This window comes from Gekko japonicus, unplaced genomic scaffold (genome assembly GCF_001447785.1).
Source record: "Gekko japonicus isolate JY-2015 unplaced genomic scaffold, Gekko_japonicus_V1.1 scaffold7, whole genome shotgun sequence".
Classification (NCBI taxonomy): domain Eukaryota; kingdom Metazoa; phylum Chordata; class Lepidosauria; order Squamata; family Gekkonidae; genus Gekko; species Gekko japonicus.
This window is the reverse complement of record NW_015159711.1, coordinates 1,879,514-1,898,825: the sequence shown is the minus strand read 5'-3', so window position 1 is coordinate 1,898,825 and position 19,312 is coordinate 1,879,514. Positions and strand designations below refer to the sequence as shown.

The following is a 19,312-nucleotide window of genomic DNA, read 5'->3' as shown; positions in this document are numbered from 1 at the left end:
TAAACCCCAGCTTCTGCCAGCTTCCAGAATGGTAGCCAAGCATTCTTGTCAGAAGGTCATGCCCTCGGGTCACTCCCACTCTCTTACCACCTTCCTGAACCCCTACACAAGTAACAAAGGTTGACATCTGACTCCATGTCATGGCTGTTTGAGAGGGCCTACCACTCCGCAGGTGCTCCAGGGATCCCACTTCCAGCAGAAGGCACCATGACAGCATTTCTTTCTTCTGTAAGGGTCAGTCTCATCTCTAACAGCTGGGCCTCTCGGTCTGTGTCGTCTTCTGTTTTGTCTGGAAGAGGGCGACAGTTGGGCAGAGTTTTAGCTTTCATTGGTGTTTCCAAAACAATGGGCTGGTAAGCTTAACTCCCTTGCTTTGGGGGGGGGGTTAGAAGAACAAAACTGCTTGTTCAAACCTGCACTTACAAAAACGTCTCTGGGAAAGAGATTTGAGAGCCTCACTAAGAGGCCTGTTCTGCCGCTGTACTACACCAAGAAGGTTAGAAAGAAGAAGCGTTGGTTTTATAGCCTGTCCTTCATTTCCTGAAGGAGTCTTGGAGCGACTTACAATCACTTTCCCTCCCTCTCCACACAACAGACACCCTGTGAGGCAGGCGGGGCTGAGAGAGCTCTGAGAGAACTGTGACTGACCCAAGGTCACCCACTAGGCTTCATGTGGAGAGGTGGGGAATGAAACCCAGTTCTCCAGAGTAGATTCCGCCGTTCTTAACCACTACATCAAACTGGCTCTTAACCGATCTTAAGCAATACACCAAAGTTTTCCCTAGGACATGTCTGCGCTTCGAGTTTAACCAGGGCTCCCAAGGAAGGAATCCTGGAAACTGTAGTTCTGTGAAGAACTATAAGAGACATTTCAGCACTCAGTTCAAAGTTACAGTTCAATGCACTCTAAATATTTTACTTGAATTGATGCATATGCTTGTAAAGAAACTGTGGCTCTGAATCAATCCATCTCCGCCAGCACTCTTGTCTCTAGGTGATTAGCTGGATGCCTCTAGGAAAGCTCACAATGATGGGCACGAGGGCAGCGGCCTTACCTGGCACTGGACCCCAAAAGTATATTGCTTCAAAAGTCTTTGTCCAGCAATCATGGCTACCAGCCACAGATATCCCTATCATCAGTGAATCTGTAACCAATACCTCCTCCTCCTGTTTTCAGGGGATCAACATATCTTTTCTCCTTCCCTTGACAATCCTTAACCTCATTTGGTTACACCACTTTCTACCTCCAAGGAAATCTTTCCGCATCTAACTGTCTGCACATCGCTGAGGATTGTGGGGACGGGAGAGAGTACTAGGGAGGAAACTTGTTTCATGCTGAATGCTGCTCGGATCTGTCTGGCATCATCACCACCTTGCACGGACTTAAGTGTGTGCCCGAACAGAACGCATCCAACGTTCTCCCACGGCAGCGCGTTGCTGAGAAAGATTGGTACTGATGGGCAAGCTGTCAGCAGAAGAACTTGTCCATGATCGCTGATCTCCTCACTGTGGTACCCCTGAGAAGTTTCTAAGAAACCCCAGGGTACTCCAGAGAACAGTTTGAAATTTTTGATCTGGGCTGAACTTAGCCAATAAATTTCATCTCTATGATACATTCTGCAACCAGAGCCCCTGAACATCCTCATCGCTCTCATCTGGATTCTCTTGTGATTGGGCAGCGCAACTCTACAACTTGGGTGACAAAAGCATGGCAACAAAAACCAACAACCCAAGAGCTCCTTTAGATTCTGATAATGTTTTTGCCTACCAGGTTTCCCAACAAGTTTCTGCAGCTGTTGATCCAAGTATTCCTGCCGCTTCGTAAGCGTGTTCAGCCACTTCCGACGTAGCCTCTCCAGGTCTCTGTCCTATGAAGAATTTAGACACATTTCTGCTAAGTTGTGGGTTTTCCAAGTAAAAAATGGAAACCAGGGCTTCCAAGCCTGCACACACAGAGAGCTCCCGAGGCCCAGGTGTCAAATAACTAAGCAGCCACTGATAAGCAATGGATCACACTATGTATGATGCCATGCGTGAGACAATTTTGTCTTAATTAAGATGTGGGCAATCAGACACAACTGGTTGCTTGCTTCATATGACAATACATATCTTGGGCACAAGCTATAGTTTGGCTCACATATTTTAAAGCCCTGCAGTGATAAAGAGCTAGAACACTGCCTTCTTTAAGTGAAAAGCCAGCTCCTCTGCATGTTTGCAGGGGAAGGGTGAGCATATTTTATAGTTCCTAGCCATGGATACTCCTTGAGTCTAGCCATGGATACTCCTTGATTCTATAGCTTCTACTGATAAGCATAATGTTGAACATCTGGAACAGACCACCTGCCTGCTTAGCTTACCACTATCTACTCTGACTGGGAGTGGATCTCCAGAGTCTTGAACATAGAAAGGTCTTCTTCAATAGCTGCTGCTTGAGACTGTTCAGCTGGAGGGGGCAGGCACTAAACTCGGGAGCTTCTGTATGGACTGCATGTGCTCTATCACATGCCATGTTTTGTTCCTCTAGCACAGGAATATTAGAAACAAGTGGCCTACAACTACATCTGAAAAGAGAAAACAAGGGCATCATATTTACCTGGTAACTGTCCATGTCGTCATCTTCCTCCTAGGCAAAAACAATCATGCAAACGCAAATAAATTGGCAGTCTTCCACCTCCTAGTCCCATCACTGCACCTTCGGGTTCTTCCATTTCCCACAGTGGCCAAACTATTCCCCTGGAGGGCCAACGAACGGCAACCAGTTGGCCACTGTGCGTCAGGAAAACCCAACAGAGACAAGACTGATAGCTGTTAGATCAGGAGATTAGACAAATGAAGCTCAACAGCGTGATTCTTTCCATATTTACAACAGTAAATCCCACTGGATTGAATCTAGTGATCTGCAGGCACATGGATTACAAGATCTCTCTCCCATTCTGTTCCCCGCAGCAGTCCTTTCAAACCCAGGAAAGTTTATTCCCAGAACCTACAAGGACTAGAAGTCACGTGGGCTAGGAAGGGGGCGAAATTGCTCTTGCCTCTCTCTATGTTCATGGAAGAGACAGAATGGATGGTTTTGCCTCCACCTCCTTCCCTACTGCAAGCTCCCAACCCAGAAAGCTGTTAATCCATATGGGTGTCACAGACATCCCAGGGATAAATTTTTTCCTCCCAGTCTTGCAAAAGGACTGCTGGAATGCAGGAAAGATCTGTGACGATGACTGCATTTTGGCAGTTGAACACTGGACCCAAACCACTGAATTCGATGGTGCTTACTCCCAACTATTTAATATCAGCCGATCAAAAAGCAGATGTCCTTGTGTTAACCAGATATCTAAACATTCTTTCATTGTCTGGCAGCCACAGAAGTTATCAACTATTCAATTCCATCACAAAATCCTGGACATAGGGATAGGTAGGTGACAAGAATGTTATGGCACTATAGTTATTATTTATTAGATTTTGATTCCATCCTTCCTCCAAGAAGCTTTGGCGTTGTTCATGGTTCTCCCAATTTTATCCTCACAATGGTCTTGAGAGGTTAGCCTGAGAGAGAATGATTGGCCCAAGGACATTCAGTGAGCTTCACAGGAAGTCACATTTGAATTTGGGTCTACCAGGGCCAAATTCAACAGTGTAATCCCCACACCACATTGGCTTGCACAAACGGGAATTCTACATTCTCAGCACCCTGGGCACGAACCACAGACACAAGCACATCTTCAGACATTCTGCAGTTGCTACTCCCAGTGTTCATATCAAGAAAATGACTCTACATATCTCTCCCTGGCTCCCAACAACACTTTTCTCAGTGTAATTTCTTATTTTTTAAAGACAAAACGTAACATAAATGAGGGTATCCATTACCTCCTTAAAAATTCCTTACTTACAATCACATACCTTAGCCAAACATTAATTTGTATATCTCACCTTCTATCATTGTATATTTCTCTTGCAAACATATAAAAATAAAGTTTTGTACATCCTAAAAAGAAGCGTCTTATCTCTGTCATTTTATTTGTTGTATCCTTCCATCCATTTATAAAATATCTACCAAGCCAACAACACTTTTCTCAAGGCAGTGGCATATTTTAGAGCTGCTATTTTTTTGTGTGTGACTCTAAGGGTGCGTTCAGACGGGGCATTTGCAACGGAATAGGTGCCGGTTGCAATCGGTGAACTTACCGGCGTTCACACGCAGAACATCTGCCTTCCGTCCCTAACCGTTGCAAAGCCCTTTACACCGTTGTACTCTGCCACTAGGTCCCCAAGTAGTGGTATCCTGAGTACAACGGTTGTAATCGGTTTACCCCCGTCTGATCGCTCTCCACTGGTGTCTAGCCACTTCTGTTCGGAAGCCTGAGGCTTCTGATTTTCGCCCGCCATTTTTTTTAGGTTGCCGATATGCACTTGGGCGAAGCTTCGCCCTGGCATTTGTTTTTTTAAAAAAGAAAAGGCCCTTAGTTTAACGTTTTGGAGGAGTCCGGGACTTCAGGGAGGCCAGTTTGGGCTTTAAACTTTAAAGGTAAGTCCTTACCTTTAAACTTTAAATGTAATACGGGGTGTTTTGAGCATGCGCAAAGATCGCCATTCTGTGCATGGCTGCCTATGCGCATGCTCAAACTGAGTTAAAAAAAAAAAAACACGCCGATGCCCGCAGCTTGTGAACGGGCATACAGCGATGGGCTCCGCTGTGAGGGAGGTAAGTGTGATCGCGTTTCAGCCAGCATAAACTGCACCGGTTCCAACCAGTACAGTTTATGCCGGCTGAAACGCCCCATCTGAACGCACCCTAATAGTTACAAGGACTCTTTTACCTGACAATTCTCATGCCCTTTTGGTGACTTGATGTTTCTGATCTGAACGCAGCCCACTCCGACAGACAGTACGGACTCTTCCATGAGGGGCAACGTTCCAGATTCCTGCACAGACTTCACCTCCACTTGAATTCGGCGCGACTGTCCCTGCAAGGAAACAGAAGGTGGAAAACGTCTTTGGCAGGGAAAAGATTGGGATGAGGGAGACCTCTGCTGGCAAAAGCTTTACAAGCAGCTGTGAAGGTCAAGGTCTTAAATATGGGTACAATTCAAGGTGGGGTAGCCGTGTTGGTCTGAAGCAGCAGAACCAAGTCTGAGTCCGGTGGCACCTTGAAGACCAACAAAGTTGTATTCAAAGTGTCAGTTTTTGTGTGCAAAGCCCACTCCTTCAGACAAATGGAATAAGATCTCCTCAAGAGTTACTTACAGGGAAAAAGGGGGAGAGGCAGCTGTTAGGAGGGGCCACTCAGAGCCAAGATACATATGCAGAGCTGAAATTGGATCAGGTGGCCAGTAAGACCAATGGACAGCAGCAAATTAGCATGTAAATGCAAGAGTTAAAAAAAAAGAAGATGTGAGAATGAAGCCAGAGTCCAGCAGCACCCCCAAGACAAATCAAGTTCTACCCCATGTACATGGGAGAACAGAGATTCAGCATGTGCACACTTCTTCACATACACTGAAACAGATTTCCTCAAATATTACGTTCGGGGGCGGGTTTAGTTGCCAGGAAAAGCTGATTAGAGTCAAGATGCATAAGTAACTGAGCAATAAATATAGCTAAGACTGGAATAACACATATAGTAGGACATGTAAATAGCAGCAAGTTAGCATACAGATAATAAAGGAGTTAACAACAGATGTGAGAACCAACTTTGAGTCCAGTGGCCTCTATAACAAAGTTTAATTTCTGGGTATAAATAAGAACAGAACGACTTAGCATGTGTGGTGAGATAAGAAGTATGCTTTGCACACAAAAGCTTACACTTTGAATAAAACTTTGTTGGTCTTAAAGGTGCCACTGGACTCAAACAGAGGTAGCGTGATGTAAAGTTCAACCTATGCAATCTCCACCTTATAGACCTTACCCAAGTCGCTTCTGAGTAAGTTCAGCACCCATGAGGGAAACAGAAAAAGAACAGTAACTTTTATTTACTCTCAGGGATAGGAGAATAAAAGGGTCCAGAAAAGAGATCAGAAACTATTTATAAACGTAACACAGTCTTGGTGCACCCACTGATTTGTAAGATTAAAGTTGATAATTTAGGAGAATAGAAAACAGCAGCCAAGTCTGTATCCTCAAGGTAAATATTGGCCTTCTCTCAGCTTCAGGATCCTCCCAGCATAAATGTGAGCTCCTCTCATAAAACACAAATGTTTTACTAGTTTTCCCTCTTTCTCAAGCTAACCTGCTTTGTCACAAAATAACAGGTGCTGAGACTTGCACAGTCTCCTGAGACAGGTTCTCTCCCAACCAATGTTCCCTCGAAGCTGAGTTAGTGTGAGCTAGCTCACAGTTTTTTAAGCCTCCGGCTCACACATTTCTGTCTTAGCTCAGGGAGGATGGCTCCAGAGCAAACTAATTTATGCAGGAGCCAAATCGCTCGCTCACAACTTTAATGCCAGTAGCTCACAAAGTAGAATTTTTGCTCACAAGACTCCACAGCTTAGAGGGAGCATTGCTCCCAAATAACACTCTGGAGGCATGCACCCTATCGCCACACATTACCCTGCTTAAACAAAAGGCAAACTCTGAGACAGGATCCCTCCAGTCTTTCTTTCTCTGAAGGTTCAGACCCTACCTCCCTGAGCTGAGCTGAGGGGGGACATGATTGCTCTCTTGAAGTATTTGAAGGGCTGTCCCTTAGAGGAGGGCAGGGAGCTGTTCCTGTTGGCAGCAGAGGACAGGACTCGCAAGAATGGGTTTAAAATAAGGGTGGGAAGGTACTGGCTGGATCTTAGGAAAAACTTTTTAACAGTAAGAGTTGTGCAACAATGGAACAGTGCCTAGGGAGGTGGTGAGCTCCCCCTCACTGGCTGTCTTTAAGCAGCGGCTGGACAAATTCTTCTCAGGGATGCTCTAGGCTGATCCTGCATTGAGCAGGAGGTTGGACTAGATGGCCTGTATGGCCCCTTCCAACTCTGTGATTCTAGGATTCTTTTTCTCTCTTGCTCTTCCCCTCCCATCTGGCTCCTTCAACTGTTCCAGAGATCCTGATTGGCTGCTGGCTGCACTGCTCACATACCAAATGGACTAAAGGGCATTGGTGCTTTTCAGGAAGGGGGAGGACCTTTGCTCATCCATCACACCGCCAAATACGAAGACACATTAAAAGTATTTATTATTTATTTATTTTATTAGTTTGATTTATATCCCGCCCTCCCAGAGGCTCAGGGCGGCTCACATGTGGCAAAGCCGAGTGCAAAATACAATACAGTATATCATAAATAGAACATTTAAAATCACAATAAAACCTTCCAATAATACGGTGCTATACCTATATTAATCATCGAAGATGGGGACAACCCCCCCCCAGGGTATACCTAAAGAAACAGGATCAAACTGAACAGCTGACACTTATCAAAACCTCTACTCCGCTTACTGGCTTAACCTCAGATATGAAACCCGATGATCATAGACTACTGCTTAAGGTGAACATGAAAGGCAAAATTCCACTAAATGGTTCTAGTCAATGGCCCAGATATTAAAGCTTCAGGAAAAGAGCTACCTGCCAGCTCCCATGAAACTATTCTGCTTGTTCCCAGTGTGTTTGGGGTCCTATCTGAGAGGCTGATGCCCTCCTTTTAAGACATATGAAGACCAGCTTCTCTTGTCTCAGGTCAGCTTCTACAGACATACAGAATATTAAATGAAGTCCCGCTTTCAACCTCATCACCGGCTAGCATGACACTAGTCTTGTTGATTCATGCTGCCTGGTCATGAGAACTTATTACCACACACGTCTGGTTTAGGCACGCATGCACGACCATTGATTTCTCAACACATGATTACTGTGCACTTTATGACCACCAGCTGAACAGTAATGGGATTGTCAGGCCCAGCTGTGATTGAAGTGGTAAACCTCTATATGGGTTGTACTATATTAAGCTGTAGGAAGGGGCCCACGTGATTGAATGTTCCTGCATAGAAAGCAACTACCTGCACAGAGAAAATGAATGTATATGGGGGAAAGGCTACAACACAACACTGACATCTTAGTTTTCTACATGTACAGGAATGCGTACCACCGCAAGCACCTGATCTAAAGGGATCTGACACAGACATAGGTTTATTGCCTCAGTAAGGATGAGACCCAAAGCCAACTGAATTACCTTGCCAGTACTAAGATGCCCATTATATGTTCATTTAAACTGCTGAGGGGGAAAAATTAGATAAAAAGTTTTACAGCCTTACCTGCCTGAGCTGAAAGATGCCACCAGTATGCACATCCTTAGCTGGTATCACCTCTACTGGACAATACTCCCCATTCTCATTAAGTTCCAGAATTTGAACCCACAGCTCCAGTTTGCGTGTGACTTCACTCCACCTGGGGGAAAAAATCACTGTGACTGAGGGACCACTTTGCCTTTTGAATGAGCACTTCTTCAGCCACCTGACTCTGCACTTAGAAAGCTCAAAGCCCTTTAGAGAAGGGGTAGGAAAGCTTCAATCCAGCACTGATTCGGTTTGGAAGAGCTTGTGGCTATGCTTGAGCAATTGGCAGTATCAAATCTCACCTACAAACACTTTTTAAAGACCACCAGTTTACCAAACAGAGACATGTACTGGGCTCTCTAAAATAGTCAGTTTGAGTGGCAAGAATAAATACTGAAGTAACATCTCCTCCTCTCCTTTTCAAATAGAATTATAAATGGTTGGCAAATCAGTGATGGAAGAGAGAGGAGGCAAATCAGTGATGGAAGAGAGAGGAGGGCATTGGGCAGCTGGTTCTTAGATGCAGGAAGACAGGAAGCTCTGCAGGAATTACAGGAAGTGGCAGGAAGACAGGAAGTTCTGGGGGAGTGACAAGGAGTAACAGAAGGCACACCCACCATCCATCCTTGAATGAATCCACCAAATCAAGTGTGGGAGTTACACAATTCAAAGCCTATCTTCCTGTAACACTCCCCAACCCACCTGTGCATCCAAGTTCCCAATTCATACACAAGCTGGATGCTACCTCATTTACCTGTCTCGAAGACTTCGTGTTTTAGCTTGAATTATTCCTAGATCCCACAGTGCAGGGTTTTTGCGAGGGTCGCACTGCTTGTGCCCATAAACTTCAATGGCCAAAGCACCATCATAGAGATACTCCTGAAAATCTTCAGTAACATTTACAGAGAATTCCTAGGGCAGAACAGGACAGAAATAACCCATCATTCACACAGAACTCTTCTCTTGCTCCACTCATCCAACTTCCTATAAGTTCCCATGCATGTGCCTTGCTCTCTTTTTCATAGCCTTAGAGGGGCCAGAATGTTGACTATGCATTTAGGTGTGAGATAGGAAATATGCCCAGGAGCACGAGAGATCAACTGCTCAGAGGTGCAAGCTTTATAAAATGCTTAGGCAGCAAAACTGCCAGAAAGGTCCTGATAAGAACTGAGGAAACTCTTCACTTGTAATCCTAAACCAATCCACTGAGTGAAACTAAAGAGAGAGAAAAAGAAACAACAGATGAAGTTTTCTATGCAGTGTCTGCTCCTTATCACAATCAATACATTTAATGTCTCTGTGCATTTCATGTCTTTAATAAATGCTTTGATATTTATATATATTTTTAACTGATTTTTAAAGCTACTTGGTTTTGTAAACCACCTTGACCATCAGGTGGTGGAATATAACATCATTCGAGTTTATAAGAACTCACTTGACTTTTAAAAGCTTCCTTTAACTTTGGTACAAGATAGAAGGGGTGACTATTCAGCTTAGCAAAATAAATAAATTTTTAAAATGCACACACAGGCATGTAACAGAGCCCTCGAGAATGGGGGTCCTATAGTTAGAAGAAGATGCAGAATATGTGAATCATGCAAGATTTTCTACAAAACTATATAAAGGCAAGATGAAGGCCACTCCACACCTGATGAAGTAGATGGTGTCCTTTCACACTATTATGCTAGTGTTTGCCATGGTGAACACCAAAAGGACAGAAGGAGAGACATGTGTCTATCACACAAGGCAGATCAAAAGTGCAGAGGGGACAAAACAGGTATCTTAAAATATAGAAGAAAAAGGGCCTGGGCTAAACTATATTTATTGGTTTATTGTATGAAATATGTATGTAAAGCCTTATCAAAGACTCCAGGAAAATTTCTGCAATTCTATATTCTTCTACAATTTATAAATCGTCAAAAAGACCGTATTTGTTGATGAGGAAGACTTCAGATCTGCAGTATATATGTACTGTTCTACTATTAGTTCAAATGAAATGCTGGACCAGCCAAATAGCAGCATCTAACTGCACTTCCTGGTATGTAAGCTTCTGCCATTAGAGACATGTCTCTCCTCGTCACACTCTATGCTTGTCACTGGATTCCACTGGAGTACATCTGCTGCATAAGGTGCAAATTGGCGCTCACTTTGCTTTGTCTATGACAGTAGACAATAACAAAATTACATTGCAGTGGTCAAAGACAACCATGCACCGGGGCTCTTTGCTGATGGGAGACAGAGAAGGGTCCACTTCGGGGGCCACCGTCACGGGTTCCAGCTGATCCCAGAAAGAATATTTGCAGAACACAAAGTTGGAGAGGTGCTGGGGCAAACCTGTGGCTTGAAGGATTTTGATCTAAGAACAAACAAAACAAACAAACAATGATATTTTAAGCCGGCCAGTTATGCAGCAATGTTCAAAATATAGCACAAGACAAACCTGGTTTGCTAAGACTAATAACTTAGCAAGAGGACTGAACAGCTGGCACTATTTAAATCATACCCATCTCAAAACATTTCTTGATTAAAGTTGTGTCTGAAAATCTCCACTAGGGGTCACTGAACACTGAGCCTTGGGGAGAACAGCTGAATTGTTTCAGAGGAAACAAAACCCTGAAAGTTCTCATTATTTTTTTCCTTGCATCTTTGATGCGCATATATTGCTCAAGAGGAATTAAATACTGCAGACATAATCCTTGTTAATCTGAAAGTAATCATGCTTTACAAAAATGGCTTTTGTTTCATGGAAATCAGGAATATCATACTCTTTAAACAGTACACAGTTTTATTATCAAAATGAAATAGATTAAGGCGACATTTGGACATTGAGATAAAACATGACTGATGAAGTGTGGTTTGATCAAACTCTGGTTAGGTTTTTATCTGGCACCAACCTGAGATTTTAAACTAGAGTTTGCAACTGGTTTGTTGACTACGCTTGAAATAAGTTTGGTTTATTACGACATCTGAATTTCTAGAAGACAAAATACGGTTTGTTGAGCAGTATTGCTCTTTATATCCATCTGGGCAATGACATGCCAATGGAGAAGGAGTAAAAAAATGTCCTCTTTCATGGTTTTACCATGATATCTGAATGCATTCTAAGTGGATACAATTCTCAGAGGATGCTTTGAAACTTCAAATACTATAATTACTGATGATTAACGAGGCTACTTTCGCTCAACGTGGAGTACGATTTGGATATTCAGCCACTGTAAACTTGTTCATCCTGCAACCTGCCCTTCTGTCTTAGGGGCTCAAACCACCTTCTGCAGAGAGGTTTGCCATGCTTCGTCTTCAGACTCTATAAGCAACCTAAAGCCGATGAAGGACAGACAGGGAGAAGCTGCTGGAGTCAACTCCTTGACTCTGCTTGGTCCTTTTCCAGAGGCAAGGAACTCACCATGCAGACCAGCTTCTGCTCCTGTAGATCATTCTCAGTGGAGGCCTCCATGCTGTCATCGCCTCCTACGATTCGCTCGCCGATCTCACCACTCACACGTACCACTTCAACGTGCAGTCGACCTGCTATCTAATGGGGGGAGACATAAGAGATTAGGAACCAACAGAGATGTATACTATTTTTTTTTTATCTGTGTCTGCAGCTTGCCTTATTGTACATCAAACTAGTTTAGAGTAAAGCTTCCCAGATTCCCAGTATGGGAGCAGTGCTACTCAACCAACAGCCAGAAACAAGTTCCAGGTGTTTGAGGAGGAGGTCCCAAGGGGACAGCCTGGCTTCATTATTATGAAGTTTCTAAGCAGCAGAGCTGCTAGAAGAATGTCCTCAGCCCTGCATCCTTCCCACTTTGCACAGAAACATAAGCCTAATTGGGCAGTACCCAATTAAGACTACACATGGGGCTCCCAGTACCAAATGCTCCTGCATACAGGACCCACAAATCCTTTCACCAGATGTTAGGGAGAAGTGGCCCAAACTCAGTCTACTCCTGGCAGGCCAGCTGTCTACGCAAAAGAAATTTACTTCCATGGCAGTGCATGCGAGCCTCAAATCTATTGTCCGAAGAGCTACACTTAAACACATCCACAACAGCTTGGCTCCATCATTATTACATTGACTTCCATTCAACAACAAGTTTACATGGAATGAAAGATGTCTGTCCACAGAGCATGCTTTCCCCACCCTCCCTCTCCCACCTAAAATGATCACACTCCCCCAGAAACAGCACAGGGGAGGGAATCGTGTGCAACGGCAGGGGAAGATAAGTTGTACTCTGTGGATAGAAATCCTGTTGGCCGTGGAAATGCACTGCTGGATTCTGTTCAAGGTGCTCACAGACAGAGCGTTTAATAATCTGCTCTAGAATTTTTCCAGGTAGTGATGTCAAACTGACAGGCCTGTCATTTCCTGGGTCCATCTTTTTTCCCTTCTTGAAGATCGGGACAACATTTGCTCTCCTCCAGTCTTCCGGCACAACACCAGTACTCCAGGACATCTCAAAGATTAGAGCCAGAGTCAAACCACTGGAAGGCACACCAACAAATGGGTTGGATCCAGTGGAGATTTCAACCAACTGGAGGGAAGGGTAGGGTTTCTTTTTTTGACATTTCCCCCCTCCCATGGCAGACCTCCGACTCGGCCTCCCATTCATGGTGATCCCCCATTCCCCCGAAGCAGCATTTCCGGGGGCATCTAAGAAGCGGGAAAGTCACGTTCTACTGAACAGCCAATCCAATTTGCCTCACATATCAGAAATCGGCTGTGAATAATCATAAATCCAAGTTCAATATCCATTAACAATTGTAAAGACACTTACATAAACAGTGGCCAACCATAGAAATGACATCACATTACAAGCCATTTGGGAACAACAGCAAAAAGCACAATGCAAGATTAGGACGCAGCTAAATGTAACCGGCTACAGCCAGTTACATCAAAGATGGAGAATCAATGGTAAATTGATCCCAGGAACTGTAATAAAAGTATGTCTCACTGTGTAATGATGTGTCTATGTCCTAACTGTGCAATTGGCTACTTAAACGAACCTCTCCTTTCTGGTTGATAATTGGAACGGCGTACTGGAGCTTCACATCCCAAGAAAGGGACTCGAGGAAGACATTGGCCACCCCGATAAGGCTGTGGTTCTCTTGCTCATCATAGAAAGGGTCTGCTCTCCTGAAGTAAGACCTCATGACCTAGAATCCGATAAAAAAAGAAGTGTGACAAACATTGTGCTGCCCTGGGTGAATGGTTCTCCTGAAGGATGAGTGGGGATGTTTGATGTGTCAATCCTACGTACCAGACATCCCCACTCATTCCCATTTTCAATGGCCCTGCTCTTCAAAAGCTTCCTCATGGCCATCCTTTCGAGAGAGAGCTTAAAAACACAAACATACCACACATAGCGAAAGCAGATTCCTAACCGAAATGCACTCCCACCAACTTTTTCTGCTCGTACAAAATGAACTGCATTCCCCACATACTCTTGGCTCCCTTTTTATTTCCTCCAGTCACCTACTCCCCCCCCTCTTTTATACTGAGAAGAGTCACGTTTGAGAAAGTAGCAGAGGCTACAGAGATTCACAGAGCAACCCCCAAACAAAACTATACCCAAATAGATTGGTGTTCAGTAGGACCTTAGAGACCCACAAAATTTTGGGGGTAAAAGCTTTTGGGTGTCAAAGTCCCCCAGGGAGCTTAACCTCTCGAAAGGTTATACTTCCAAAATCTTGTGGGTCTCTAAGGTGCTACTGGATGCAAATCTAGTTGTTCTCCTGCAGAGCAACACAGATACCTTCTGAAGCTACCTTCTCAGCCCATTAACTTCAATAGACTTAGAAGCATGAAACTCTGATTAGGGACTACACTGTAAATGAAGTATGCTCAAATGAGATATCAGATTTATCAGGCTTTCATATACAGCAGAAAAAAATGATACATGTGTATTTTTGCATCATCAACATGTTTTTAGTATATCTATATATTTAATACCGAACATGCCCCCTGCGTGCAGATATTTATTTCCGCACATCGGGGGCACCTGGGGGGAAGGGAGATGTTTGTGCACACTTGGGGCAGTCCCCAGGTGTGCACAAAAATCTAAAAACCCGGAAAAAATATCAGGGGGATACTTAAATCCCCCCAAAAGTGACAGAGCGGGGGGGTGGAGGAGACGGGGGGAACCAGCGTGATGGGGGGGAACTTACCTCCTCCTGCTGCTTCCTCCTCTGCCTCATAAGTGTGATGGTTCCCCCCCCCCGTGAGTATCGCGGGTCCCGCCCCTTGTTCATTTATAATTTTAAGTTTCTTATAGCCCCTACTTTTTCCAAAACTGGGTATCTGCTTTTCTAAGTAACTGGATTTCTCATATTTATCTCTAAATTGGTAATAACACTTGGCCATTTACAAAGCCCGTTCACAGTTCTAAGAATTCCAAGGACTCCACATATATTGTTTCAACAATTGTAAAGCAGGACTTGTATTCATTCCCTCAGTCCAACTGAACATCTAATACTAGAGTTGGGAAACAGCACTAGGGGTTTGGTGTATGATACCATTGAAATGGCATTACCTCGCAGATAACTCTTTTTTCCTTATTGCTGGACAGGCTGTTGATTTCAGGGAACATATCATATGGACAGCTTTTTGGATTCATTTCTATTAGGCAATTACTAAGACAGATGACTAGACAATCTTATTTGAGACGTGTTCTTCATTATTACAGGGTTTTTTTTTTTTAAAGAACAAAACTAAAAAAATGTTATACGAATATCTTATGCTGTTTTGAATTTTGCTGAAGGGATAAAAAAAAACCTTTTTAAGATGTTGCCAAAGGGCTTATTTGTCCCTCTGCTAATTAGGAGAGCAATTACTCTTCAGCCCCTCCCACCCCTACATACCATGTTGTCCTCCTCACAATCCTTCCATTCTTGATAGAGATCCCTCATGTCTACCAGTCGGTTCTCCAGCTTCTCAAGTGACCAGATCTGTTTGCCTTTACCTTTTCTCCTCACCTGAATGGCTGGTTCACTAAGAACAGCACCTCTCTGTGGGAGCATAACAGCAAGAGATTCAAGTCAGGTAAACAATGTCAAAAACACCTTGAGAATATGCTTGGATTGTCTTCTTTTTAAAATAAAAAGGAGGAGGGGCCACCGGTCAGTGGAAGAGCACCTGCCTGGCATGCAGAAGAAGAGCTGGATTTATACCCCGCCTTTCCCTCAGAGTGGCTTACAATCTCCTTCCCTTCCTCTCCCCACAACAGATATCCTGAGAAGGAGGTGGGGCTGAGAGAGCTCTGAGAGAACTGCTCTTGAGAGAACAGCTCTGAAACAACTGTGACTGACCCGACGTTTTTGGTCATTTTGATCATTCTGCTTAGCTTTAATCAATTTTCAATACTGATTGATCATTCTGCTTAGCTTTAATCAGTTTTCAATACCGACTGCAAAACGGGTATTATTAGACTGGAAGGAAATTGTTAAATGATGAAGAAAAGTATTTAGGCAAATCAAGGAAAACTACCCACATACATTTAGGGCTCAGCAATTGTTAGCTTGGGGGCCCAATTCAGCTCAGCCTCTTCCCCCTACTGCAGCCCATCCCCACAGAAACAGATGGCCAGTTGAGCCAATGCTTTCCCTTTCTCCCTTACCCCTTCCACAACATGCTGCTTCTTGAATAAGAATAAAGGCAGACCCAGTTCTCGGTTACTCCTGTGCAAGGGCTGGGGCCCACAAGAGCCTGGTTGCCTTGCAAGTATTTCAGATCCTGTTCCTGAATATTCAGTTTTCATGAAATGAAAACACACCCACATGCACAAAACTCGAATCCAAGAGCACCTTAAAGGCCAACAAAATCTTCCAAGGTATAAGTTTCCATGAGCCAAAGCTCACTTTGGCAGGTACCAAAACTGTTTCTAAACCTTTTTTCTTATATTGAGCTGTGTTCTGTCTGAAAGTTCAGCAAGTAGCAAACCTGCTGCTGACTTCAGAAATTCAGGCCAATATTTAAACCCACTGGGATTTTTATTTACTTAAAATATTTTTTTTGTTTGAACACTTTTTTATTATTTTATCATTATACATATTATATTTCGCTTATACACATTTCCTTCAAAAAAGAATCTTCCCACAGTCAAGCTTGTAGTGCCAAATTAGGACATTCAAGTAATATTTTTTATCCAGTTATACAATTTTGACCAAGTTTACTTAAAATATTTATATGCCATCTCATCTCCTTGGAATCAAGGTGGCCAACACCACCAGTTGCGAGGACATAAAACAAAAACAGAAAAACCCGTTAACAAGATAAAAACACCACACAGGTTAAAAATCCAGCCAAATCTGCCCAAATAGTTACCTCCTACCAGATGATGACAGGCTTTTATTGCTATAGTTATAAAGCACAATAAAACGTCAGATCAATTGAGTTCAGGCTTCAGTTACAGGGCTGATGTATGCTCACGGAAAGGTAAGCTGTGGTGTGCCACTCACACCTACTTCCAGAGCCCCCAAGACTGAGAGCTAAGTGAAGGGCACTATGCATAACCTAAATACTAAATTATATTGTATTTATCTCCTTGTTGTTAATTCTGAAATGTTATGATGCAAAGTGTCTTGAGTTGTTGTTGGGGCTTTTTAATAACCAGAAAAGCGCAAGTGAGGAACCGCCTCTCCCCGTATGTGCCCCGGAGAACCTCGAGCGCTGCCAATCAAGACCTGCTGGTTGTCCCCAGCCCAAGGGATGTCCGCTTAGCCTTGAACAGGGCTTTTTCTGCCCTGGCCCTGGCCTGATGGAACATGCTCCCATCTGAGATCAGGGCCCTGTGGGACTTCCTACCATTCCGCAGGGCCTGTAAAACGAAGGTTCCCAGGTACTTACCGTGATCCGGCGGGGGAAACATGCTCCCCGGCCGGACCATTCTTCCCTGTAACACACCATGCCGTCGCCAGGAAGTGATGCTGGGCAACGCTCTGGCAATGGGACTGAAAACTCGATGGTACCATCGAGTTTCCAGCCCCATTTCCAGAGCGTCGCACCGTGTCACTTCCTGGCGACGGCATGGTGCGGCGCGTCTGTTGTCCCCGCAGGAATGATCCTGCGAGGACGTCTGTGTCCCCCGCCGAATCATGGTAAGTACTTGGGAAGCCTGTGTAAAACAAAGGTGTTCCGTCAGGCCTCTGGCTGAGGTGGTGGGCGTCCAGTAAAATCTTGCTCCCCCCTCGCTGAAGTTTACCATCTCTCTGTGGCCCAGATTAAGAAGAAAATGGCACCAGTTTGAAATCTATGCATATGAACAGTGTGACCTGTTTTAATTTATGCTATTTTAAACTATTTTAATTGTTTTGTAAGTTATATTTGATATGTATTCACATTTTTATGATGTCTTAGATTTTGCTCTGTGATCCACCCTGAGCCCACTTGCGGGGAGGGCGGAATATAAATGGAAATAAATGAATAAATCTTCTAAAGCACTGATACTCACTCGGTGGCCTGTGGCATTCACAATTACCATCAACCAAAACGACCATTGGTACTCACCGTGAGGGGTCATTCTCCTCTGAGGATTGGAGGACATCCTGTGTGGGTGATTCCCATCCATCATTCAGGGAGGCAGGACTTACAAAAGAACTTCCTGTTTCCTGTGGTGGGAGTCACCCTTTCCTCAGTTCGGGTACTCCGAAAAGCAGTAAAGGTTGATAACCTATTAACGACATCCTTTTAAAAGAACATAACTACGTACAGGAAATTCTTAACTTCTCTCTTTCTACAATAGGGTTATACACATAAGATAGTAGTACAGTCAGAACGTAGGCAATGTAGAAACTTAGTCTCCAATACTTACGCATGACGGCGACCTGGGGGGGCCGGGATGTCCTCCAATCCTCAGAGGAGAATGACCCCTCACGGTGAGTACCAATGGTCGTTCTCCCTCTGAGTTGGAGGACATCCTGTGTGGGACCTTCCCGAGCAGTGTCCCTAATGTTGGGATGGGAGGTCGTCCGCATGTGAAAAAACACAAATTGCAGAACCCTTCTGCCAAAGGCCGCCTTTGCCGAATCGTATATATGAATTTCATAGTGTCTGATGAATGTAGACAGAGGCGGCCAGGTTGCTGCCCTGCAGATTTCTGCAATCGATGCTCTGTTGCAGAGTGCCGCGTTAGTGGCTGCGCTACGGAGAGAATGGGCCATGATACCGGGGGGTACTTGCTGACCGCAGCTTTTATACGCCCCCGCAATACAGGCCTTCACTGCAGCGCTCAGGGCTGATTTGGACATTTTGTCCTTTGTTAGGGACAGAGACGTTGACGAAGAGAGCCTCTGTTTTGCGGAAGAAAACGGTCCGATGAATGTAACTCTTGAGTGCCCTACGCACATCTAGTGTGTGTCCAATCTTCCCCTTGGCGTGGACTGGGTCCGGGCAGAAGAAGAAGAAGAAGGGAGATATATCTCCTGGGAGTTGTGGAAGACAGAATTAACTTTGGCACTGAAGGTGGGGTCTGTTCTAAGTACTACCTCGTCCTTATGAAAGACGCATAGGACCGAACGCACCGACAGGGCTCCCTTCGTCCCCCATCGGAGACACGACTTCACCTGACGATGGGCCAAAATCTCCAGGTAGGCTTTTCCCAAAATGGTGTTATACACTTTAAAACAAAACTTAAAACTTTAAAACAAAACTTAAAAGGGGAAAAACCAATGAAGCATCTTTGAAAGAGGAGCTCTTTCCAGATAACGCAACCTGTAAGGCAAGAAGAACCTTGGAGAAATTCCCAAAATGGTGTTATACACTTTAAAACAAAACTTAAAACTTTAAAACAAAACTTAAAAGGGGAAAAACCAATGAAGCATCTTTGAAAGAGGAGCTCTTTCCAGATAACGCAACCTGTAAGGCAATCGATCTGGTGTATTGGATAGAAATCAATAAGGATAGAATGCAATAAGGAGCCAGACGGCCTTTCTCCCCCTGTTGCAGGGATGCCTGTGGCTTATAATTTATTAATTACCATAAGAAAAACTGTAATTTGCCATGGCTTTTAGCACACCTGCTCTTGTTTAACATAGAATGGGAGCTTTTTTCATTTATGAATAGGGG

The 19,312-nt window shown here is 44.2% G+C and overlaps 1 protein-coding gene across 1 annotated transcript in view; it reads right to left on the bottom strand.

Moving 5' to 3' along the window:
• The window catches only part of KIF13B (kinesin family member 13B), a 195,181-nt gene that overhangs the window by 63,352 nt on the left and 112,517 nt on the right, over positions 1-19,312 (bottom strand). The window contains exons 19-28 of the mRNA XM_015406436.1: positions 15,112-15,258; positions 13,258-13,407; positions 11,654-11,782; positions 10,436-10,606; positions 9,005-9,162; positions 8,230-8,362; positions 4,815-4,961; positions 2,594-2,623; positions 1,769-1,868; positions 163-289 (exon numbers count right to left, since the gene is read on the bottom strand). Of these exons, the coding sequence (XP_015261922.1) occupies positions 163-289; positions 1,769-1,868; positions 2,594-2,623; positions 4,815-4,961; positions 8,230-8,362; positions 9,005-9,162; positions 10,436-10,606; positions 11,654-11,782; positions 13,258-13,407; positions 15,112-15,258 (1,292 nt within the window). The remainder of the gene's footprint in view (positions 1-162; positions 290-1,768; positions 1,869-2,593; positions 2,624-4,814; positions 4,962-8,229; positions 8,363-9,004; positions 9,163-10,435; positions 10,607-11,653; positions 11,783-13,257; positions 13,408-15,111; positions 15,259-19,312) is intronic.